The sequence below is a fragment of the Felis catus genome, chromosome A1, assembly GCF_018350175.1.
Source record: "Felis catus isolate Fca126 chromosome A1, F.catus_Fca126_mat1.0, whole genome shotgun sequence".
Taxonomy (NCBI): domain Eukaryota; kingdom Metazoa; phylum Chordata; class Mammalia; order Carnivora; family Felidae; genus Felis; species Felis catus.
In genome coordinates this window covers 116,524,916-116,549,189 of record NC_058368.1, presented here as the reverse complement: position 1 = coordinate 116,549,189, position 24,274 = coordinate 116,524,916, and the positions used below count along the sequence as shown (strand labels likewise).

Sequence of the window (24,274 nt, the reverse complement as noted above, 5' to 3'; positions counted from 1 at the left end):
GTAGCCGGAAGTGATTTTGTGCTCGGCGGAGGCTCTCTAGGCGTGTGGGCCAGTGACTCGATAGCCGGAAGTTATCCGAGTTGAGGCTGCGGAAAGCCCAGACGATCTAGACAGCAGTCAGCGCTAGTTGGCGTAAGTATGGCAGAACGTGCAACACTGGAAGAGCTAGTGCGACTTCAGGGAGAGCGCGTGCGGGGCCTCAAGCAGCAGAAGGCCAGCGCTGAGCAGGTGCGACCCAGGTGGCGGGGAGAAGCCAAATTAGGGCCAGGGAGGACATAGAGCTGGGTGGTCTGCATAGAGGAAAAAGATGTGGGAAAAGAGACCGGACTGGTGGAGAGGAGCAGGGCCTGGTTGGGGAGGTGGCCGGGGTAGGACGAGGGAAGGAAAGCTGGGCCTGGAGAGCTAGATTCTGATGAGGGAGGGATACTGAATGAATGGCTGAAGAGGGAAGGGAGTGTCAGAGTGATAGACCAGCCCCTGCTTTACCCCCACAGATTGAGGAGGAAGTGGCAAAACTACTAAAACTGAAGGCACAGCTGGGCCCTGATGAAGGGAAACAGAAGTTTGTGCTCAAGACCCCCAAGGTAAATATAATTTCTTTTCAGAGTCTCTGGGAGGGCCCTTAATTCCCCTCCCAATGGTGGATGTGCTTGTTTCCCCGAACAGTTGCTCTGGGTGGTGGGCTGAATTGGAGCCTGAGTCATTCCGGGATAGCAAAGGGATGGCAGAAACTAAGCCAGCTGGTTGCCTAGGGGAGTATGCCAGCTACTGCTACTCCTTTCATTCAGCAAATATTTGTTGAGTGCCTACTATGTGCCAAGCATTGTAGGAAGTAGTGAGAGTATACCATGGTGAACAATACAGCCTGTCCTCATGGAGCTTACATTCTACTGGAGGAAACAGACTTAGGACAAATAATCCCACTCTTGAATATGTAATTTTAAATTGTGATAAATGACATAAAGAAATAACAAGAATTCTCTGAGAAAAATAAGAGAGAACTAGAGTCTGAAAAAGCATCCCTGAAGAAGTGATATACTAACTGACATAACACATAAATGGGAGGTAGCTAGAGGAGTATGGAAATCCTGAAGGAGAAAAGAACCCTAGTAGTTTCCAGGAACTAGAAAAAGACCCGTATGAGTAGAACCAAATACAGTGGGAAAGTACAGTGGAATGGAATGAGGTTGCGGATTACTAGCCCAGCCTCAAGGATTTCAGTTCAGAGGCCACACTCTTTGTAAGTTCTGTAAGCACAACTATTTACCATGGTTTATTTACTCTGAGAGGCTGAGACTAGGTGTCTGGAACTGAATAGATATTTAATAAACATATGTGAAATTGGATTCCAAAGGAGAGGGGTCTTCCTTGAGTTGACATGTCACCTTTTAAGGTTAATTCTTTAGGCTCCTAAATTCACTGAGCTATTCCTTTCCACACACAACTCATTTCAGCGGTTAAAGAGACAATGTAAAATCACAGAGCAGTGATAATCAATAGTTATTCAAACTATTTGGTGAAGATTAATGGGGAATTTGTGATCATTCAGGCTGGCCTCACTTAAATCTAACAACCAGTGTTAACATCGCTAAAAGTAGGACAGCCAGATATTATGTTGCTCCTGATGTGATGCAATAAGAAGTACACAGCACCACCTATAAAGTATTCTTGCCAAGAAAAATTGAACCTGAATCTAATCAGGTCTTCTGACCTAACTACCAGTTTACCAGAAATAAGGGAGATGGAGGAATGTGTTAAGTGACACGTTGAATATATTGTTAATAAAATCTAGAATATGAAAAGTTCTTTAGGACAAGTGATTCAATTTCCTCAACAAAGAAATGACACTTCTTTAAAAAAGGAAAGGAAACTTTTGTAGATTAAGCAGACAAGAGACAAACACAATGCATGGGCTTCATTTAGAATCTCATTAGAACAAGCCAATCATAAAAAAATATTCTTGAGGCAATTGGAGAAAATTAAACATAGCTGGAGTATTAGATAATATTAAAGGGTTGCAGTTTGTTTCTTGGTTTAATAAACGTAGTGTTTTGGCTTTTTTTTTTTTTTTAACCATGTACATTACAGAATCATACTGAAGTATTTATGGACAAACTGGTATGATGTCTGGATTTACTTTAAAATACTCCAGAAAAAAAAAAATGTTGGGGCTTAGATAAAATTAACAGATGCTGATGGTTATTGAAGCTGGGTAATAGATACATGGTGGTCTATTATACTATTCTCTATAATATGTGTTTGAAAATGTCTATACTCTTTTAAAAGAAAGTGAGACTATATTGGAGAGTTAATATCCACTTTGTTGAAACACACTGAAGTGTGATTTATATTAATAGAAAATTCAGTATTATGGGGACAGGACTCTTTCAAGAGGTTTTTGTGGTCAAAATTATTTAAAAAAATTTTTTTTAATGTTTATTTTTGAGACAGAGAGAGACAGAACAAGGGCAGGGGAGGTGCAGAGAGAGAGGGAGACACAGAATCTGAAGCAGGCTCCAGGCTCTGAGCTGTCAGCATGGAGCCCATTGTGGGGTTTGAACTCACGAACCACAAGATCATGACCTGAACTGAACTGAACTTAACTGAGAAATTACTCATTTTATTGAATATCAACCCTTGAGTACACTCTTTTTTTGTATTCTGCGTCATGAAATGGGAAGTATACATAGAGCACTTCTGCATTCTAAGGTAGGAAAAACACACCCTTGTATGAGTTTTAAGCTGGACTAGGTACTTTTTTCACATAACACCTTTTTTATTTGAGAGAAAAACCAAAAGACAAACTTTTATTTTTAAGATTTGGGTATTTGGCAGACATTTTCACGAAAATGAAGTGAGCTTTGTCACCTCAAGGAAGATATCTGACCATATTTCTGCTGGTGATAAAATTCAACCACTCAAGTGAAAGGGTTTTAGGAAACTTGTATCTTCCACCATGAACTAGACAGCTTCCCAATACAGTAAAGACTTTCCTGTCGAGATCTGTGTTGCTATTAACAAATGTGTTTTCTGATATTGTATAATGCAGTGTGTAAATATTTGGAAGATCTGTAGAATTTATCAGTGAACCAGTATTTTCCTCATGGCCAATGTATGATGTTATAAAATCAGGCATGGGTAAAAGCTCCATTTAAAGTACAACATGGAGCTGGGGCACCTGGGTGGCTTAGTCGGTTAAGCATCCAACTTCGGCTCAGGTCAAGATCTCGCAGTTCGTGAATTTAAGGCCCGCATCGGGCTCTGTGCTGACAGCTCAGAGCCTGGAGCCTCTTTTGGATTTTGTTTCTCTCTCTCACTCTGCCCCTCCCCCACTCATGCTTTGTCTCTGTGTCTCTCAAAAATTAATAAATGTTAAAAAAAATTTTTTTAAGTACAACATGGAGCAATAGGTATTTTTTAAATTATGGTAAAATATATGTAACACAAAATTTGCCATTTTAACCATTTTTAAGTGTACAGTTCAGTGGCATTAGGTAGGTTCACATTGTTGTGCAACTATCACCACCATTCTTCCCCAGAATCTTTTCATCATCCCATACTGACATTCTGTACCCAGTAAGCAGTAACTCTCCACTCTACCATTCCTCTAGCCCCAGGTAACCACTGTTCTACTTTCTGTCACTATAAATTCTGGGTACTATATATAAATAATGGATTTTAATGTAATAGTATGAAAAGTAATCAATGAAGTTTCAGAATCCACACTGCAACCAGTCTTTAAGAAATCACCATTTGTTGGATTTTGGTATAGTTTAAGAAAAATATCTACAGTTAGCTGAAAAGTTTATTAAAATATTCTTTGTTTTACAGTCACACATCTTTGTAAGGCTAGGTTTTCTTTACGCAACCAGAACAACATATCACAACAAAATTAAATGCATAAAGTGTGTATGAGAATACAGCTGTCTTCTGTTAAGCCAGACATTAAAGACTTGCAAAAATGTGAATCAGCATCACACTTTTCACCAATTTTTGTTTTGTCTTGTTTTGTTTTGTTTTGGAAAGTAGTTATATTTTCCTAAAATTTCTTTTTTTTCAATTTTTTGTTAACGTTTATTTACTTTTTGCGAGAGATGGAGCGTGAGCAGCAGAGGGTCAGAGAGAAAGAAGACAGACAATATGAAGTAGTCTCCAGCTTCAAGCTGTCAGCACAGAGCTGGACACGGGGCTCAAACTCATGAACTGTGAGATCATGACCTGAGCCGAAATCAGACGCTTAACCGACTGAACCCCCCAGGCGCCCCTCATAGTTTTAATTTCTAATATAATAAACGTTGATAGGTATAATTCACTTTGGGGTCCTTAAGAAATGGTAAGAGTTTAAAGAGGTCCTAAGACCAAAGACTTGAGAATAGAGTATAGATGCCCAGAATAGAAGCTCTGACCTGAGAGAATGGCATTCTAGTCCTGACCACCACAGAACTGCTGTAATGATTTAACTTCTCAATATCCTGTAATTCAACCATAATTTTGCCCCACCTATATCAAGGGCTATTAGAAACAAATTAGAGAAGAAATAATACTTATTAGATTTTTTTTTAAAGTTATGTTGGGGGAAAACATTACTTATAAAATTTGGAATTTAACTAGCTAAGCCAGTTTCATTTGGTTATATACATGTCATCAGGTAGGTATTTTCTATTAGGGAAATGTTCTGGTATCACATAAAAAGGTTTTAGGAAAACTTCTCAGAAAATAGCGTTCTAGAAAGTAGAACCAAGCTAAAAAGGGGATGGAATTTAGAGGGGTGATAGCAAATGGGTGTGATAATTAATAGGGAATTGTTTGTGCTTGCTTTAGAACTCAGTAGCCTGTAGGAAAATCTAAGTTTGGGACATTGTTTGCCTTCGTTATCATTGAGGTCATGCTTTTATATTTCTAAGCCTTAATGTTCTCTGTTTTTAAATCCCATCCCTGATTCTGTGGCTGATTTCAATTCCCAAGGGTACAAGAGACTACAGTCCCCGGCAGATGGCCATTCGGGAGAAGGTGTTCGATGTAATCATCAGCTGCTTCAAGCGTCATGGTGCAGAAGTAATTGATACACCTGTGTTTGAACTGAAGGTGAGGGATGGGTGAGGAGAAATTGTGTGGTGGAAGAGTGGATATACAAACAACTAAGAAGATAAAGAGACAGTGAGGGCCCAAAGGGTGTCTCTCCTGTTGTGGACAAAGACCAATATTTTCTCCAGTGAGAAAGGAGACAGGCTTGGTCTTGAAGGAGAGGCCCTGCTTTTATTTACCTTGGTAAATGGCTGGTGGCTTACAAAAAAGAGCCCTTCTCTTTAGTGGAATTTGTTATGATCCTATTTACAGTGAATTCCCTGGTACGTCTACTTGGGATGTTTTGAAATACACACAGACCATACATATAAAATATAAATATGCAACTAGTTTCCTGTTAATGTACCCTGAGAATGTTTCTAGTTCTTTACTATTAAAAAAAAACATTGCAGGGTGCCTGGGTGGCTTAGTCGGTTAAGCAACTGACACGTGGTTTTGGCTCAGGTCATGATCTTGCGGTTTGTGAGTTCGAGCCCTGAGTCAGACTCCATGCTGACAGTGCGGAGCCTATTTGGGATTCTTTCCCTCTCTCTCTACCCCTCCTCCTCACGTGCATTCTCTCTCTCTCTCTTTCTCTCTCTCTCTCAAAAATAAACTTAAAAAAACAAAAAACAGATTGCTTCCTGGTTAAAACCCAGTGACTCCCATTATATTTATCACAAAATCCAAAGTCTGTTCCTGCTTACGAGGCCCTACATGATCTGGCCATTTGCCTACCTTTTCCATCTCTTCCCTTGCTGTTCTTCCCCTTGGCTACTATGCTACTCTGGTCTTCTTTCTATTCCTGCAACATTCTAAATATGTTTCTATCTCAGGGCTCTTGTACTTTTTCTTCTCTCTTCCTGAACTCCCTTTCCCCTAACTCTTGGATTTTAATTTCAGATTAGAGATGAAAGATTTTAATTTCAGATATAAACTCAAATGCCATTTTTCAAATGGTCCTCTCCAACTATCTTGTCTAAAGTAGCCCTTGTCTATCACAGGACCTGTTTTATTTCCATTAGACCAGCTATCACTAACTGAAAGTATCTGTTCGTTGGTTACTTTGCATTAGTGTACTGTCCTTCTCTTCTCATTAGTGTGGAAGATCCATGAGGGCACAGATTACCTTTGACTAGTTCACTGATGTGTATTCAGTGCTTAGAACAATATCTGGTACTGGTGGGCATTCATCTGCAGGGCAAATTCGTAGAAATGGAATTACCGTGTCAAAAAGTTGTACTCATTTATGTTTACCAATTGTATTCATTTCCTAGGGCTCCCACAATAAAGTGCCATAGACTGGGTTACTTAACAAATTTAATGTCAGGAGTCTAGAAGTCCAAGATATCAGCAGGGTTGGTTCTTTCTCAGGGTGAGGACGGAAGGCCTGTTTTAGACCTCCCTCCTTGACTTGTAGATGGTGTCTTTGTCCCAGTGTCGTCACATCATCTTCTGTGTCCAATTTTCCTATTTTTTATAAAGACATTAGTTATATTGGATTAGGGCCTACCCTAATGACATCATTTTAGCTTAACTATCTCTTCAAAGACCCTATCTCCAAGTAGAGACACATTCTGAGGTTACTGGGGGATAGGATTTCAATATATGAACTTTGAAGAGGACACAGTTCAGCCCATAACACCAATCACTATATGAGCGTTTCTGTTTCTATACACTGGGAATTTTCAGGCTTTTAAAACTTTGCCATTCTGGTAGGTGAAATATGTTATCACCTTACTGAAAGCATCACATGGCAAGAACTACTTCAGTTTTGTCTTTTGACATTGCTCAAACCTCAGGCATCATAAAAACATTTAAGTGTGTTGATCTAATAACCCGCTCTTAGAAGTTAAGCCTCAAAAAACTATATATTCAAAAGAAAACACTATATACTGAACTATATTTATTGAAATGTTAGGGAACTTTTTTTTAATTGGAATGACCTAAACAATTAACAGTAGAACACTAGAAAGGAAGGAAATACAGAGCTGCTTCTCACTGAAGTATTATGCAGCTTTTAAAAATAATACTTCAGGGGTGCCTGTGTGGCTCAGTCGGTTGAGTGTCTGTCTTTGGCTCAGGTCATGATTTCACAGTTCATGGGTTTGAGCCCCACATCGGGATCACTGCTGTCATTGCTGAGCATGCTTGGGATCCTCTGTCCCTCACTCTCTCTGCCCCTCCGCCATTCATGCTCTTTCTCTTTCCCTCTCTCTCTCTCTCAAAAATAAATTAACATTTAAAAAAAAAACCTTCAGCTCTGTTACAAAATGGAAATGTGATAAGCAGAAAACGAAATTGATATTTCCTTTTGATTATAATTAACATCAAATACATAGGCATTGGGATAGAGAGCAGAAGCACAGACAAGTTGAAATTGGTCATGTTAGGATGGTGGGTTTTTGTTTTAATATTTCTTTTTAAATTATCATATTTGTGGCACCTGGGTGGCTCAGTAGGTTGAGCGTCCAACTCTTGATTTCGGTTCAGTTCATGATCTTGAGATTCATGAGTTCAAGCCCCACGTCGGGCTCTGTGCTGAGCATGGAGGCTGCTAAAGATTCTCTCTCTCTCCCTTTCTCTATCTCGGCACCTGGGTGGCTCAGCTGGTTGAGCATCCAATTCTTTATCTCAGCTCAGGTCATGATTTTGTGGTTCGTGAGTTCAAGCCCCTTGTTGGGCTCTGCACTAACAACACAGAGCCTGCTTGGAATTCTCTGTCCCTCTCTTAGCCCCATTGCACTCATGCTCTCTCTCTCTCTGCTGCTTTCCCCTGCTACACTGTCTAAAAAAATTAAAATTAAAAATAAATTTGTTAGATTTATCATCATGACCACATTTCTTTATATTGTCTCCAGGAAACACTGACTGGAAAGTATGGAGAAGACTCTAAGCTTATCTATGACCTGAAGGACCAAGGTGGAGAGCTGTTGTCCCTTCGCTATGACCTCACTGTATCTTTCTAAACCTGGGCTCTTGGTACTTTGGATCAATTGGTTCTCATTGGGCTGAGGCTAATTTCTAACCTCAGGTATGGGGATAGCTAGACATAGATGGGATTAAATATGATGCTTGTGGCGATCAGGGAAGTTACTTGTTTAAACCAGGAATGGGACTTTGGCTAAACAGAACATAGCCTTAAAAGTCTTGTGAATCCTGAGTGAGACCTCCACGTTATGTCAGGAACCAGTTCCAACTCAGTGATTAATCCCTTGGCTCTAGAATATCTCTCCCCTGCCATGTCCAGTGGACAAAGTTCTCCTCAGTTGACCAACAGAATGTTTCCTTTATCTCCAAGCTATGTCAGAGAATCATCTGCTCAGAAATCCTACACAGAGACTTTCTACTCTCTGGCCAATCTGCCCAGCACCTTCCCATGTTCAGCATAGCCCAAGGGAGACGCTAACCAAAGAGAAAGGAACCTTAATCTTTTTTGAGACTTCTGCTGCCCCTTGTAGTAACAAAGTTGATTCTTTTTGACTTTCAGAAATGCACTTTATCTTACAGAGGGTGGTTTTACTCACACAGAGATTAGACCCCCGCTTCTGTTGGTGGTGATAATCAACTGCCACACTGTGAGAGGAGGGGGCTTTCTCCTTAACTGTTATCAGGTTCCTTTTGCTCGATATTTAGCAATGAATAAACTGACCAACATTAAACGCTACCACATAGCAAAAGTATATCGGCGAGATAACCCAGCCATGACCCGTGGCCGATACCGGGAATTCTACCAGTGTGTGAGTATGCGGGGCATGATGGGTAACTTGGTCCTCCCTCTACTAAGTCCTCAACTTAGTAGAATCTACTGACTACTCATGGTGTACTGAACAAACTGGAAGTTCCAGCTAATGCTAACCTTTATATTTCTTTAATATTTTCATTTAGAGAGTAGGAATTATTCTCCCCATTCTACATAGGAGTAAACTTGAGACTCAGCAGGATGAAGAGATCATAGGGATAAGAAAGCCAAAGTCGGGAGTAGAACTTTTGGTCCAGTACTCTTTATATTAAACCAAAGTGATCAAATCACAGCAAAGGATGAGGAAACGATTTGACGTATCATCCAGATCATCCAGGGTGGTGGCAAAGCTTCAGAATAAATAGAGAAAATGACTAAGGATTAAGGCCATATATTTGCCTCCACGGTGTTAGGAGGAAATAAGTCAAAGTGAGTGAGTGAGATAATTAAGGAATGTAGACGAAAAGGAATCCAAACCAGTAAGAGACTCAAGAATGCTGGGAGTTTCCTCTGGGCTGCTGATCACACAGATAATGAAGAAAGTGGTCTGTGCATGAGTGCAAACAGGCCTTCATAAAGAGAGAGCAGAGCCCCCAGGAGTCCCCCCTCCAAACCATCACTTAAGAAGGTTAAATCCCTGGGACACCTGAGTGGCTCAGTCAGTTGAGCATCTGACTTCAGCTCAGGTCTGATCTCACAGTTCATGAGTTTGAATGCTGCATTGGGTTCTATGCTGATAGCTTAGAGCCTGGAGCCTGCTTCAGATTTTGTGTCTCCCTCTCTCTCAGCCCCTCCCCTGCTCATGCTCTCTCTCTCTCTCTCAAAAATAAACAAACATTAAAAAAAATTTTAAAAAGAAGGTTAAACCCCTGGGGACCTGTAGCTACTTTCTCCCTGCAGGACTTTGACATTGCTGGACAATTTGATCCCATGATCCCTGATGCAGAGTGCCTGAAGATCATGTGTGAGATCCTGAGTTCACTTCAGATAGGTGACTTCCTGGTCAAGGTAAGAATTGAATGGGTCTGGGAAGGCAGAATTGGGCTTAGCCTCTCACAGGAGAAGATTCTTGTGCAGAGAGACCAGTAGCCCAAGTGACCGAGACTATTGAGGCTCATGTCACATAAAGAGATTGTCTCCTCACTATGCCTTGGGTCCCTGCAGGTGAATGATCGGCGCATCCTAGATGGGATGTTTGCCATCTGTGGTGTTCCTGATAGCAAGTTCCGTACCATCTGCTCCTCAGTGGACAAGCTGGACAAGGTAATGACCCAAACACTTCACTCCTCTTTTCTCAGATCCCACCCTGCTCTGAGAAATGTAAAACAAGATCAGGAGAGAGGGGGGTCTGCCTCTATGCTCCTCAGAAGATTAGCCCCAGAATCTAGGTTGAAAGGCAACTTCTGCTCCAGAAATGCCTCCTCAGAATGGCCCACACTTGCTCTGCAGTGGATAAGCTACTTAAGGGTCCCTTACTGGTTTCTGTCTGCCTAGGTATCCTGGGAGGAAGTAAAGAATGAGATGGTGGGAGAGAAGGGCCTCACACCCGAGGTAGCTGACCACATTGGGGACTACGTCCAGCAGCATGGTGAGGCACAAACCCTGCCTCTCCAAAAGCCATCTATCTGGCTTAAAATCTTCTGTGTGTGTGCGTGTGTGTGTGTGTGTGTGTGTGTGTGTCTGTGTCTGTGTCTGTGTCTGTGTGTATATGCACACATACGTGTGTAGGTCAGGCAAAAACGTAAATCCTCTACCTTTTTCCTCTTGTCAGTCAGTTGGCTTACAAATATATCTCCCCAGGTGGGGTATCCCTGGTGGAACAGCTGCTCCAGGATCCTAAACTGTCCCAAAACAAACAGGCCTTGGAGGGCCTAGAAGACCTAAAACTGTTGTTTGAATATTTGACCCTGTTTGGCATTGCTGACAAGGTGAGTCAGGTTGGGGGTGGACACCTTAGCTGAGCTCTGGGGTTTCAGATAGTTGATTCTCATCTGGTATTGACCATGATCTTGTCCCCACAGATCTCCTTCGACCTGAGCCTTGCTCGAGGGCTAGACTACTATACTGGGGTGATCTATGAGGCGGTGCTGCTACAGACCCCAGTCCGGCCAGGGGAAGAGCCCCTGGGTGTGGGCAGTGTGGCTGCTGGAGGACGCTATGATGGGCTGGTAGGCATGTTTGACCCTAAAGGACGCAAGGTGCCATGTGTGGGGCTCAGCATTGGGGTGGAGCGGATCTTCTCCATTGTGGAGCAGAGGCTAGAGGTAAGTCCTAGGGGAGGGTAGAAGCAGTCTGGGCAGTTGGTGGCACATGAGCTATCTTCTTTGATCTTGAAGGGGGCAAGTAGTACTGTTTTGGGCAAGGAACATCTTTGCAAAGAGCTGGAGAAAAGGTGGTTGCTGTCCTTCACACATTCCCACCCCACTAGAGGCCAGTTTTATGGATCTCTGATCATTCTTTCTTCACAGAATTCTTTGCTCTGGGTCCCTACTTCCCTCAGGGCTGTCAGGAGTCATGTCTGGTATATCCAAAGATCCAGATCTTCTTCAGAATACAGAACAGTTAATATTTTACTACTCTGCTAGGTACTGTGCTTGGTGCTTTTTGTGCATTATCTAGTAAAATTCTTACACAGCCCTCTGAGAGTAGCTATTTTTATTATTTACATTTTCTAGGCAAGGAAACTAAAGCATTATAGATCATAATTTGCCCAAGGTTGTGAAACTTTTAAGCAGCAGAGTCACAGTTTGAATCCAGGCAGTATAACTCCAAAGTCTTACTCCTAACCACTCTGATACTGTCTCCAGGTGGTAAGCATGTGTCTGAGACTTTGGGATTCCCCAGGTGGCTATCTTGACTCTCTGGCCGCTAGAATCAAGGGAAGACCCTCAGGGCCTCAAGCACTCCTTTGCTGCTGCTCTTAACTGGCTGGTTGCATTCCCCTGGGAAATGCTCTGGCAGTAACCTTCCCACTGCTCCCATCCTTTTCTCTGGAATGGAAACCACCCATGTTTCCCAGTTGAGATCACTGTTCCAGTAGTCATCTGGTGTTGTAAGAACTATAAAAATAGTTTTCTAGAAAAAGACAAGGCACAGGGTGCCTGGGTGGCTCAGTTGGTTAAGTATCCAACTTCAGCTCAGGTCATGATCTTGCAGTTCATGAGTTCGAGCCCCACATCGGGCTCTGTGCTGACAGCTCAGAGCCTGGACCCTACTTCAGATTCTGTGTCTCCCCTCCCCTCTCTGACCCTCCCCTGCTCACACTCGGTCTCTCTGTCTCAAAAATAAACATTAAAAAAAAAAAAGAAAAAGAAAAAGACAAGGCACAGCAGCAGCATTCTCCCTTTCCCCCCAACCACCCACACCCTGGGTTGAGCCCTATGGCCGAAGTACAAGAGGGACAGTCTCTTGACTGGGCACATAGTAAGTGAGAATTAGAACTAGGTGAGCTCACAGTGTTACTTCTGTGTGAATGTTCTTGTGAACGCTTAAGGTACTAAGAGGAGACAAGTTTGAAGTTACTGTATGTAAACTACCTTTACTCTTGCCCTACATTATCTGTTCTGGCAAGTCATATGTACAAGCCAGTCAGTTCCTTTCTACATCTTCTAAACACTACCTTATGCCCAATTGCTAGAGAAGACTGGGCCCCTGTGTTAATGAAGCTCCCAGAGTTGGGCCTGGTCTCTTAGAATCCTAACAATAAACAGCCTGTTCTGTTTGCTTCTTGAAAGTACTGTAAAGGGTAGCCCAGCTCTGTGACTTTTATCTGCCCCTTCCCCAGGCTTTGGAGGAAAAAGTACGGACCACAGAAACACAGGTGCTTGTGGCATCCGCACAGAAGAGGCTGCTGGAGGAAAGACTAAAACTCGTTTCGGAGCTCTGGGATGCTGGGATCAAGGTAGAGGAGGCAAGCCCCAGGGAGGCAACAAACTTGGGAGTGCTGGGCACAGACTAAGTAAAAGCTCATCCATAGTGACTTCTTGGGAGTAGAGCTGAGCACTTGGGCCCCAAGGAGGTTGTCCCTGAGGACAATAGAAGCCGGCTCTCATCATCTGCCCTGGTCCCCTGCAGGCAGAGCTGCTCTACAAGAAGAACCCAAAGTTGCTGAACCAGCTGCAGTACTGTGAGGAGGCAGGCATCCCACTGGTGGCCATCATTGGTGAGCAGGAGCTCAAGGATGGGGTCATCAAGCTTCGTTCGGTGGCCAGTAGGGAAGAGGTAGGTAGGTGGGCAGGAAGGCTGAGGGACAGGGAATGTGTGCCATTTTGGCAGACCAATGCCCATTCAAGACCTGAGCAAAACCCTGGCATTCCCATTAGTACTCACTCATTTAACAGTTAACCTGTTAACTGTTGTCATAGTAGGGGAGGAATCCCATCTCCATCTATACCATGTCTCTGGCTCCCCCCAAGGAGCACTGTCTGTCTGAGGTGTTTGCCTGCCTTCCTTATCCGGCTGACCCAAGCCTGATGGCCAGAGGAAGGAGTGGGCCCTCAAGAGTAGTGGAGTCAAAGATGCTCATACCACCTTTTTACCTCATCCTGGCCAGGTGGATGTCCGAAGAGAAGACCTTGTGGAAGAAATCAAAAGGAGAACAAGCCCGGCCCTTTGCATCTGCTGAGTTGAGCACACTATCAGGAGAAAGTGGGACTGGCACTATTTGAAGCTAAGACAGAACTCTGCCTATGTACATCAGCAGCTTTGCACATTTCTGTTCCAGCAGGAAGACCTGAACAATGGTCAGAACACAGACTTTTTATTATCATTATTTTATTGATAATCACAGGCCAAAATGGTCAGGTATTACACCATTTTTCATAGGAGGTCCTGGGGGTTTAGTCCAGTCTGCACTACAGGGACCCATCCTAAGGTCTCCCCTGCAGGATGCTAACCAAATGGAGGGAATGCTCTCCACAGCCAACCGTCAAAGGTCCAATAAAATAACTCAACCACTGGAGCCTGCCTGTGTCACTATTGCTTAGCCCTGTCTTTCCCTGTGGGAGCCTGGGCCTCCCATTTCAACCACTTAAGCGGTGTAAAATGGGGAGAAGAACTTACATTAGGCGCCACGAGCTCTTCCCCAGGGTGAAGGGTGCCGCCAGCCAGCGCACATCCATGCCCTAGGAGGTGAGACTGCGAGCACATCCACCCGCTAAGGTTCCTAGCTTTCACCTGCGGGTAGGAGGTTTCCGCAGCGCACGTGCAGTGGATACCCCCACCCCCTTGGGAGGCGGGGTCGTGTTCAGAGCCAATGAGAGCTTGGGGGGTGGAGGGGTAGGGAAGCTTCCAGAGGCAGACGGGGGGGAGGAGGTTATAAAGCGAGTACAGAGTAGCTGGCGGGATAGCCATGCAGTCCAAGCGGGAATGTGAGGTAAGGTGGTTAGCGAGATGGGGTCGACAAGCGCCACCAGCGCTGGGAGTGGGGACTCCTTGGGCTGCAGCTCCATAGGCGAGGTGGCGGCGGCGCGGTGATCCGCCATTCCAACCAGCCCTTTCCCCTTCAGCTGTGGTGTGAGAGGGTGAATCCGGAAAACAAGGCAGCTTTGGAGGCATGGGTCAGGGAGACGGGCATCCGCCTGGTGCAGGTGAACGGGCAGAGGAAGTATGGCGGGCCACCCCCAGGTACGGTAGTCCCACCCTACAAAATCCTTGACGGTCCCGGCTGGCACCCTCTTGGGGGCGGGTGGGGGGGGGGTGTTCTATCCCGGGGCTGTGCAGTCAGAAACCTCTAACCCGTTGCACCCCTTCCACCCAAGAAGCTGAGAAAACTTGTCCGTAGCTCTCCACCCACCCCGCCCGTCCTCCCCCTCGAGGGAGGGTGCCGGTCTTAAGGTGCACCTACTCTGTGCTAGCCCCGTTGTTAGTTCGGGCGCCTAGTTATGCCTACGAGTCGGGGTGCGAGTGTTGCGCCCATTTCACAGATGTTTGCACATGGGCTCTCTCGCGCTGGGTTCGAACCTGGAACCATGCGGTAGGTTGACGGTGCCCCTTTCCCACCCACATCCCCCAGGCTGGGTGGGCAGCCCGCCGCCGGCCGGCTCAGAGGTGTTTATCGGGCGGCTGCCCCAAGACGTGTACGAGCACCAGCTGATCCCACTGTTCCAGCGCGTGGGCCGGCTCTACGAGTTCCGCCTGATGATGACCTTCAGCGGCCTAAACCGTGGCTTCGCCTACGCCCGCTACAGTTCGCGGCGCGGCGCCCAGGCCGCCATCGCCACGCTGCACAACCACCCACTGCGGCCCTCCTGCCCGCTGCTCGTGTGCCGCAGTACTGAGAAGTGCGAGCTGAGTGTGGACGGGCTGCCTCCGGGGCTGAGTCGCCGCGCGTTGCTGCTCGCGCTGCAGCCCCTGGGTCCCGGCCTGCAGGAGGCGCTGCTGATGCCCAGCCCTGGGCCCGCGCCCGCGCAAATTGCGCTGCTGAAGTTCAACTCGCACCGCGCCGCCGCCATGGCCAAAAAAGCCCTAGTGGAAGGTATGGGAGCTAGGCGGTGGGGGGGCCGCTGGTTGGGGCCAAACACATTATGCCGTGCACTTTTACACGTCAGCATATAGGGTAAAGAGCAAGATAGTAGCGTTAAGAATCCCTGAGTTTTCGACCTCATGCTATTTAACCTGAGATTTTTAAATTTCCGTTTGTGCTACCTACCAGCTACCATCTATGGTAACTTTAAAGCTTTCCAGGCATTATCTTGTAACTTAATCAGCATCCCAGTGACACACACAGACTGATCTTCCTCTTTAGATATGAAAAGAGACAGTTTTGAGATTGATTCGCCCAAGGTAGTCCTACCGAGTCTACCTTTTATCTACTGTAGAACTTCCTTCCTCGGGCTGTTTTGAGAATTAGGTGGCACTTAGCACATTCCCTGATTCTTGGCAGGTATTCGCAGTAAAGGTTAGCTATTATGATGGTTATAAGGTAGACAAAGCCCGCATCAACCAGCATTCCAACAAGGAAATTTAGGAGATAGCAGTTACTACACCCCCTTTACAAAGAAACACAATGAAGCCTGGAGAAGTTGCTCAAGGTTACACTACCAGGAAATGGGGAGGCTAGAAATTAAACAGGCTTGTGTTGATAGGGCTTGGGGGCTTAGGATCCAGGGGTTCGACCTGCCCTTGTCTCTGCCTTTTTTCTGCAGGGCAGTCACGCCTCTGTGGAGAGCAGGTGGCCGTCGAGTGGCTCAAGCCAGATCTGAAGCAGCGACTTCGCCAGCAGCTGGTGGGCCCCTCCCTGCAGTGCCTACAGCCAGAGGGCAGTCGGTTGGCCCTGGCCAGGGACAAGCTACAGTCCCAAGGGGCTCGGGGTGCCCTGCAGCTGTTGTGCCAGCGGATGAAGCTGGGCAGCCCTGTGTTCCTCACCAAGTGTTTGGGCATGGGCCCTGCTGGCTGGCACCGCTTCTGGTACCAGGTGGTGATCCCTGGGCATCCAGTGCCCTTCAGTGGCCTCATCTGGGTTGTGCTGGCCCCAGATGTGCAGAATGGGCATGAGATGGCTAAGGATGCTGTGTCTGCAAGGTTGCTAGAGGCACTGAGTGCCTCTAGAGCCAGTCTTCTACCGACTGGTGGGGCTGAGGCAGGTACCGTGGTTAAGCAGTGACCATGTCCTCTTCACAGGCAGCCCAAACGAGTTGACAGAGCCTGTGTCAGTCCCTAGCCCAGCAGGCCTGGGCAGCCACCATCGGATTTCAAAGGGGGAGGAACATGGGCTCTGCCCTACCTCTGACACAGCCTCCCCTTTGGGGCAGGGCCCCAGTACACCTGGGACAGCTCTGGTTTGGCTAAGTTGTGGTGAGGGACCTTGCCATGCCCCTCCCAGCCCAGGGACTAACCTTAGCCCTTTGGTATTCCTTGGCCGTTCTGTGTGATACATACACAAACCTTCCTCCTCCTCCCATAGCTTAATATGAATCTCACTTCTTATTTTGTTGATTTGTCATTTTTGTTGATTTTATTTGGGGGCTGGCTGAGCCAAAGGTTCAGAAATCTGCTTTCTGTCCCCAGTACTTTACATTCTGGTGTGTGATGTTGGGTTTTTCTATGCTGGTTGTATTTATATTAAACCCCTGGTTGGTGTACACCTGTGTCCGTGCTGTCTTGCCCCAGCTGCGGGTTTCTCTTACACTGGTAGAGTGAGTAGCCGCTACAGGGCAAGTGCTTTGTCACGAGCGCCCTCGGTTCTGCATCTCTAGCTATGCATCTTGTGTGCTGCACAAGAGTATTATAAATAAATAGCCTCTCTGGTATCCAGCCCAGGAAGCAAGACTTCCCCAGGGAGGACCCATCTTGAGATTGACCTCATCCCCTCAATCACTTTCATCCTCACTCTCCTCCCCTTCCTTCTGAGCTGTGGAGTCTTCTTCCTCCCTCAGTCCTGCAAAGAAGTCATCTGTGCTCCAAGCCTTACTGCTTAGGGCCCGGAGGGGCCCTCCCTTTTTCTTCCGCTGGCGGTAGTCATCCACTACCACAGTCCGCAGCTCGGCCATGTTCCAAAACTTAAGGCGCTGGTCATGGCCACTGCTGGCCAGGAAGCAGCCACAGTGAGAAAGGGCCAGCTTCTCCACAGGCTCTCCAGCATGCTGGCCCACAGTGCCCACCACTCGGTTTGGAAGGATATTGACAGCCCTGGGCAGAGAGAAAAGAATGTTGGGTCCTGGCTGGTTGGGTCTGACCCTCATGTGATCTTAGGACTCTCCAGTTTCTCTCACCTGATGATTCCATCAGTGGAGCCAGTGCACAGCAGGCTCTCTGTGACTGGAACCATGCAGTCAATAGACTCAGCTCTTAGGGCAAACCGATCACTTGTGGCCCCAAAGCCATTCCAATTGAAGAGATATATAGTACCTTCACTGGAGCCACAGGCCACCTTCTTTCCATACTGTAGGGAAATGGAGAAAAACATGTCTGTGGCACTCCTTCAGACCAGATTGCTAGCATAATCCCAAACCCTCATACCCATCTGTACTTTCATGAGGGTGACCGAGGTCAGGTCTCCAGACTGAGGCTCTGAGAGCAGTTCAAACCGGCGTCGCCTGATGTTGAAGACACCAAGGCAGCCATCCCCACTGTAGAGAGAGCAGAGCAGAAGGCTTGGCCAAAGCTCCCAGCGAGGGAGACATTTAACAGGGAAGGGGAAGCAGCTCTGAGGCTGTACCTGGCTGTCAGCAGCAGCTTCTTAGCTGGGTCCAGAGTCATGTCGGCAATATACTCCTCGTGCTGCCGCATATCCATTAAGGGGCCCTCCTTCCGCTGGTCCCAGAGCCGGATGCCACCTGTGTCATCCCCAGTGGCCAGGACATGCTCATCTACCAGCAGAAGACTGTTGATGGGGGCACTAGAGGTACAGAGCTTCTTGAGCCATTTTTGTTCCAGTAGGGACTTAACCACCTTACCCTTGACCTCAACACACAATTAGCTCCCCTTACCCATGAGCCTTGGATATGCGTCTTTCCAGTCGGCCCTGCTCCACATCTAGAACGTGGATGGCTTTGTCCTTGGAGACAGTAACAAGTTCTGGGGGAAAAGGTGCCCAGGTCATGGTGCTGCTCACTGATCCCTTGCCACCGTATCCCTGGCTGCCTTCCCCAATACTCACTCTGCCCATCTTCAGAGAAGACCACGGCTCGACAGGATTTGAGGTGGTGACCTGAAGACCAGAGCTCCTTGGTTTCTCCCTCTTGGCAGGAGTAGGAAAAGCTGGGGGCGGGGAGGGGAGAGGAGATTGAATGACCCCAGATCTTGGCAGCATGGAACATAAAGACTACTCAGCCTTCCAACATACCTAGGAACTCACACTTGCACACCACCAAACCCAAAGAGCTCACCATCCCATTTTTCCACTTTCAGTGAGCTTCAAATGTTCTGTCTTTAATTCAATATACGTTAATTCAAAGTGTATTTGCTCAGGATTTTGTAAGCTGACCCCACAACATCATTACAAAGCAAAGCCCCAGCTTCAGGAAATACTAGATCTGGACCACTATGGAGAGCATGAGATATTTACTGAAGTCACAAGAGCCCCAGGAGCTGGAAATGTAAAAATCAACAAGACAGGGGTCTTGTACCCCAGGTAACAACTGATTACAGGACACTGTGGCCACATGTCCACATGATGAAAAGGAGGTAGGATCAAAATGGAGGTGGAGCAGAGAAACACAAGACTGAAAGCTCAGCTTTGAGGCAAATACTTGTCCACAATGTATTACCAGTGCCTACCTCAGAGCAGATCTTCAAAAAGGACCAATGACTAAGTGCTTGCCAGTGAGTTTCAGATGAGCAGAACTATATCTGCTTATTGTTTGCTCTGTCCCAGTGCCTTAAAGATGAGAGCCCTGGAAAGCTAAGGTTACGAAATGAGTTGGGTCGTATAAAGCAATTCACCTTGCAGATACTGGAGGCACATATCAAGGTCTCTTCTAGGGTAGACACAAGGAATGAGGTGGGTTCCACTGGCAGGAGTGGAATGGCTGAATCCGGAAAAATGAGTTAAGACTAGACTTGAGACCATAGGCCAAGCAGGATTATTAATTTAGTCCTATGGGAAAAGGAACCTCTTTGGAATGGTCATGGGAGAAGTCAGAAACCTGCCAAAAGGCAGTGGCTGGGAGCAGAGAAGAGGAGAAAAACCTGACGCAATGAGGGTGTGAGTAAAGGTGGAAGTCCAGAGGTACTCCCAAGCGTATGGCATGAAGTATGAAAGGCAGTAGAACAGAACCCACATTTGTTGAACTCCGGTGCTGTAGTATATACACCTGACACTCTGCAACATAGGTACAGACATACCTCCTTTCATTGTGCCTCACAGATACTGCATTTTTTACAAACTGAAGGTCTGCAGCGACTCTATGGTATGTATGTCTATCCATGCCATTTTTCAATAGCATTTGCTTACTGTGTGTCTCTGTGTCACATTTTGGTAATTCTTGCAAAATTCCAAAGTTTTTCATGATATTTGTTATAATGATCTGTGATCGTGATTATGACTCAGATTATAGTTAGTATTTTTTAGCAATCAAATATTTTTTAATTAAGGTATGTATATTGTTTTTTAGACATAATGCTAATGCACATTTAATAGACTACACTATCGTGTAAACTTAACTTACACGCACTGGGAAACCCAAAAATTCCTATGACTCACTTTATTGCAATGGTCTGGAGCCAAACATGCAATATCTCAGAGGTAAGCCTCTATTATTATTCCTATTTTTGAAGACGAAAATATGGAAGTTAACTTGCCCAAGGTGACTGAAGCTAATGAGGAGGCTGAGGTTTAAATTCATTAAGTAAATCTGACAGCACAACTCTTCTGGCTAAAACCTTCAGTGGCTTTTCACTGCTTCCACCCTACTTCTCGTTCAAAATCAAACACGTATTGAGCACCTACCCTTGTCTAGAAGCAGGAGATATAACGGAGAACAAAACGGACTACAGAATACAGAAAAGTGTTCCTTAAACTCCACTCATGACCCAGTAATGAGCTGCAACCAGCATTTTATGTGTGTGCCTGCAATAACGATTAATAAACAGATACATTTAAAAGATAAGAGGATGAATAAAACAGTAAAGGGGGAAGTAAGCGAGGGCCAGGTGGTCACGACTTTAAAAGCCAGATTAAGGAGTTTGGACCTAATCCTAAAAACAAGGTAAACTATTGAAGGGTTTTAATCAAGAAAGAGAGGTGGTGGGTTTTGTGTTTTTGAAAGATTAAAACAGGCAAGAAGCAAAGTGGGGGGACCGCATTGAGCCTGTTTCAGGGTCAGGTACTAACTGGTTTAAAACCAAATGCTGTTGAACGAATAAGACCACTTCAGTCTTCTAAAACTTGTCTCCCTGCAACTTTTCTCTCCTCGTCCCCCCTCTATCCCTGGGAAGTTTCCAGATCCGGCAGCCCCCAGCCCTGCCCAGCACTTACACGTACACGTCCCCGTCCACGTCCCCCGCCGCCAGAAAGTTGCGGGTCGGATGGAACGCCAGCCCACTGGCTGGAGCTTCCAGCACGATGTCTTCCGGAGTGTCCCGGATGCGGATTGGGGCTTCCGTGGAGTTGGGGTCGTCCTCGTCGTTCTCATCCTCCACAGGCCTCTCCTCACACGTGCGGTCCATGCACCAGAGGAATCCGAACCGCTCAAGAGTGCACCGGTAAGCCCAAAACGCTTTTACACGCCTGGAGGAGTGGCCCAGATTCCGCTTCCGCCTTTGGGGCGGGGCCGGAAGTGGCGCTAAGACGCGTAAAGTCCCGGCAGGCTGCAGGTATCGTAGGTGTAGTGCATCCCAGGGACCTGGTCCTCAAGTTGTAGTTCTCCGTGTTGCCGTTGGCCAGGTAGACGGCACAACCGTCATTGCTCTCCTTGGTCAAATCACCTAAAGTTGGGAACTGCCTTTAAGTCCTTTCCCCTCATCCTGATCGATGCTGACAGGTAGGGTACTCCCTCCCGCAACTATAAAGGATGATTTGCCGCCCTCGAGATAGCAGAAGGGGACGCCAGCAGTTCGTGGCTTCGTGAAGCCCATGGACGGCCTCCAGGTTAGTCCGGCAGCAGCAAAAGCCCCACACCGCGAGAATTTGATACGCGGGGTCTTGGACAGCAAGCACCTCAAGCGCACGCTTAAGCTGCTGCGTTCCGTGCTCCACATCTTCCGGGCCAAAGGAACAGCGTCCTGCCGGTTCCTACAGTTTGGCTGCATACTCTCAGTGGGCCAGACCAACAGTGCTCAGAGCTGCCAAGGAGTTGCTGAAGAGGAAAATGGGCACAACAGTTGACGTTTTGAACATTCTGGTTACCAAAGGCTCCATAAAGATGGGAGCACTCTCTGGTGGGGAACATAAAGAGCACAGCTTCTGTGGTTGAAGAGAAGTTTCTCACATAACTGTAATGCTAAGCCTTCTAAGACATATGCTGATGCCCAAAGCCCTTAATAAGAGGTGAGTGAGGTGAGGGACCTCAGAGAAGCTCTATGTCCTGTGTGAATGGAAAAGTTGCCATGTGGTGTTGGGGGTCCTTGTCACTCACCATGTGGACAACCAGAGGACCTCGGTCATGTCCACAAGTCTTGGTGATATTTGCAGAAACTGATTTTAATTTTTTTTATATTTTTTTTAATGTTTATTTCGAGAAAGAGTGTGAGCAGGGGGGAAGGGCAGAGAGAGAGCAACACAGAACTCAAAGCAGGCTCCAGGCTCCCAGCTGTCAGCACAGAGCCCGATGGGGGGCACAAACCCCGTGAGATCATGACCCACAGATCAGGAGATCATGACCTGAGCCAAAGACCCACCCTTAACCGACTGAGCCACCCAGGCACCCCCAAAAACTTTTTCTAAAGTAAGCTCTACAGCCAGCATGGGGCTTGAACTCACACCTTTAGTTCAAGAGTCACATGTTCTACTGACCAAGTCAGCCAGCCAGGCTCCTCTGCAGAAACTGATTTTTATTATTTAACATAACCTCAAGATGTTATGGTCTTCATAATATAACTAAATATAAACCTTAGAACTGGATCATTTGGCCCTTTCTCTTATTTCCTCCCAGTTCAAAATGCTTGCATTTCTTAATAGCCAGCATTTTCTTTTTTTTTTTTTTTTAAAGATCACTTTGATTTTTTTTTTAATTTTTTCTTTTCTAACATTTATTTATTTTTGAGACAGAGAGAGGCAGAGCATGAACAGGGGAGGGGCAGAGAGAGAGGGAGACACAGAATCTGAAACAGGCTCCAGGCTCCGAGCTGTCAGCACAGAGCCCGACGCGGGGCTCGAACTCACGGTCCATGAGATCATGACCTGAGCCGAAGTCGAACCCCAACTGACCAAGCCACCCAGGCGCCCCAATAGCCAGCATTTTCTTAGATCTGCTATTGGGCTCAATACATTCAACCCTCGGCACAATCGTCTTTGTAATCTTATGCTTTTGCTAGAAAATCAGTTTAGTGTGCCCACCATAACCACTCTGCTTCCTGTCATAACGCTGCTTTCCCTGGGCTTAACAGAGAATCTTTGCCTTTCTTGTACTGTGTATACTCTGTGGGGTTGGTGCTTGCCATACTTCTTGCAGAAAGTCTGGCAGGTTTTAGGAACATTGACTCTCATTGCAAGAGCTCTGCTGCCATGGAAAGAGCCAGAAACTATTTTTTTTTTAACGTTTTTTATTTTTGAGAGAATGCAAATGAGGGACGCGCAGGCTCCATGGTGACAGCAATGATCCTGTCGTGGTGCTCAAACTCACGAACTGTGAGATCATGACCTGAGCTGAAGTCAGATGCTCGACCGACTGAGCCACCCAGGCACCCCCAGAAATGAATTTTAAACTGAGTCAACTCCCAGGTCTTTTTTTTTTTAATTAAGCTCTATGCCCAACATGGCACTTGAACTCATGACCCTGACATCAAGAGTCGCATGCTCTATGGACTGAGCCAGCCACACACCCCCAAACGCCAGGTGTTAAATTTAATGACCCTCTAGATATCTTTATCTGAGCCAGGTTTCTGTGACCCTTAACTGAGACCACTGCTTCAACCATGAGACCAGGATGTCCTTTACTGTCTGATATTAGGCATTCTAGGTGCTGTTGCAGACAAGGCCCAATTTCATCCTTCTAGGTGCCATGCACAAAGCTGGCTTCCTCAAATGATCTTGCCCTATCAAGCTAAAAGTGACCAACAGCAAGGCAAAAAGGTTAAGGTGGCCTTCTAGCTTTCTTGGACAGGTCTTGGGCTCAGGGTAAGAAGTGGCAGCTAGGCATCCAGTCAGAAGATAAATGATGACCCTATGAGCACCAGACCAAAGTGCTAGCAATGAGCAGAGAGGGGGAAAAGGTTGGGGATGGAATGATTCAGAGGCCAGGGACCCACCTGGGGCATTGACAAACATTTCAGGGTGTTGAAGGGCACCAAACCCTGCTGGCCTAGCATAGGGCCCCCCCCCCCCACAAGGCACTTACTAGGATTATCCCTTCAGCCAGAGAATCAGCAATTTGTGCTTAGAATTACTAAAAGCACGGGGGGGGGGGGGGGGGGGTATAAATTCATTTTTATTCCCATGATTGTCCTCAGGTACCTTCACCTAGAGCTTAGTCCTGCACAACCTTGAAATCAGACTGGTAGCCCATTGGGTGGACCCTAATTCCCAGGGAATCTCTGTCCTAAGAATAGGCCACATATGGGCCTGAATGCCTCTGTTATTTGAGACCAATCATCCTTATGTTCCTGTTTACCTCTTGCCCATCAGTGAGGTCATTACGTCCTTCTCCACTAGGTGTCTTGGCTAGGATCCTTATCCAGCAATCTAGAACCACGGCTTAAAGAAGGTCTGAGCTAACTTTCCACATGTACATTTTACACAATCAGTGGAATTCCTCTTGGTGATTCAGGGGTCCTGAAAGGAGGATGCTGAACACAGAGAAGACAACATAGCAGGTTAACAAGGTTTTGGTTTTTTTTTTTTAAGTTTATTTATTTTAAGAGAGAGAGGGA

At 46.3% G+C, this 24,274-nt stretch overlaps 3 protein-coding genes across 6 annotated transcripts; 2 read left to right on the top strand and 1 right to left on the bottom strand.

Moving 5' to 3' along the window:
* Positions 1 to 66: 66 nt before the first annotated feature.
* On the top strand, positions 67 to 13,766 carry HARS1 (histidyl-tRNA synthetase 1). Of its 4 annotated transcripts, none has more exons than XM_006927665.4 (13): positions 67 to 132; positions 495 to 584; positions 4,966 to 5,085; positions 7,926 to 8,021; positions 8,679 to 8,804; positions 9,707 to 9,814; positions 9,971 to 10,069; positions 10,301 to 10,394; positions 10,607 to 10,734; positions 10,828 to 11,070; positions 12,591 to 12,707; positions 12,881 to 13,027; positions 13,359 to 13,766. In XM_006927665.4, exons 3-13 carry the CDS (start codon positions 4,993 to 4,995, stop codon positions 13,428 to 13,430), a joined length of 1,323 nt encoding a protein of 440 aa, XP_006927727.1. In that variant the 5' UTR covers positions 67 to 132; positions 495 to 584; positions 4,966 to 4,992; the 3' UTR covers positions 13,431 to 13,766. The 4 variants fall into 4 exon arrangements, with proteins under 4 accessions (XP_006927727.1, XP_006927726.1, XP_006927725.1 ...); XM_006927664.4 differs by having other exon boundaries at positions 67 to 228; positions 10,828 to 10,974; XM_006927663.4 differs by having other exon boundaries at positions 67 to 228; positions 12,881 to 12,968.
* A 315-nt stretch (positions 13,767 to 14,081) lies between these two features.
* On the top strand, positions 14,082 to 16,887 carry DND1 (DND microRNA-mediated repression inhibitor 1). Its single transcript, XM_023255905.2, has 4 exons — positions 14,082 to 14,180; positions 14,314 to 14,431; positions 14,820 to 15,281; positions 15,952 to 16,887. The coding sequence occupies exons 1-4, from the start codon at positions 14,157 to 14,159 to the stop codon at positions 16,407 to 16,409; spliced, it is 1,062 nt and encodes a 353-aa protein (XP_023111673.1). The 5' UTR covers positions 14,082 to 14,156; the 3' UTR covers positions 16,410 to 16,887.
* On the bottom strand, positions 16,738 to 21,026 carry WDR55 (WD repeat domain 55). Its single transcript, XM_003980844.5, has 7 exons — positions 20,724 to 21,026; positions 18,405 to 18,505; positions 18,235 to 18,322; positions 17,964 to 18,143; positions 17,775 to 17,874; positions 17,518 to 17,687; positions 16,738 to 17,434 (listed from the first exon to the last, which is right to left on the bottom strand). The coding sequence occupies exons 1-7, from the start codon at positions 20,912 to 20,914 to the stop codon at positions 17,116 to 17,118; spliced, it is 1,149 nt and encodes a 382-aa protein (XP_003980893.1). The 5' UTR covers positions 20,915 to 21,026; the 3' UTR covers positions 16,738 to 17,115.
* Positions 21,027 to 24,274: the final 3,248 nt, after the last annotated feature.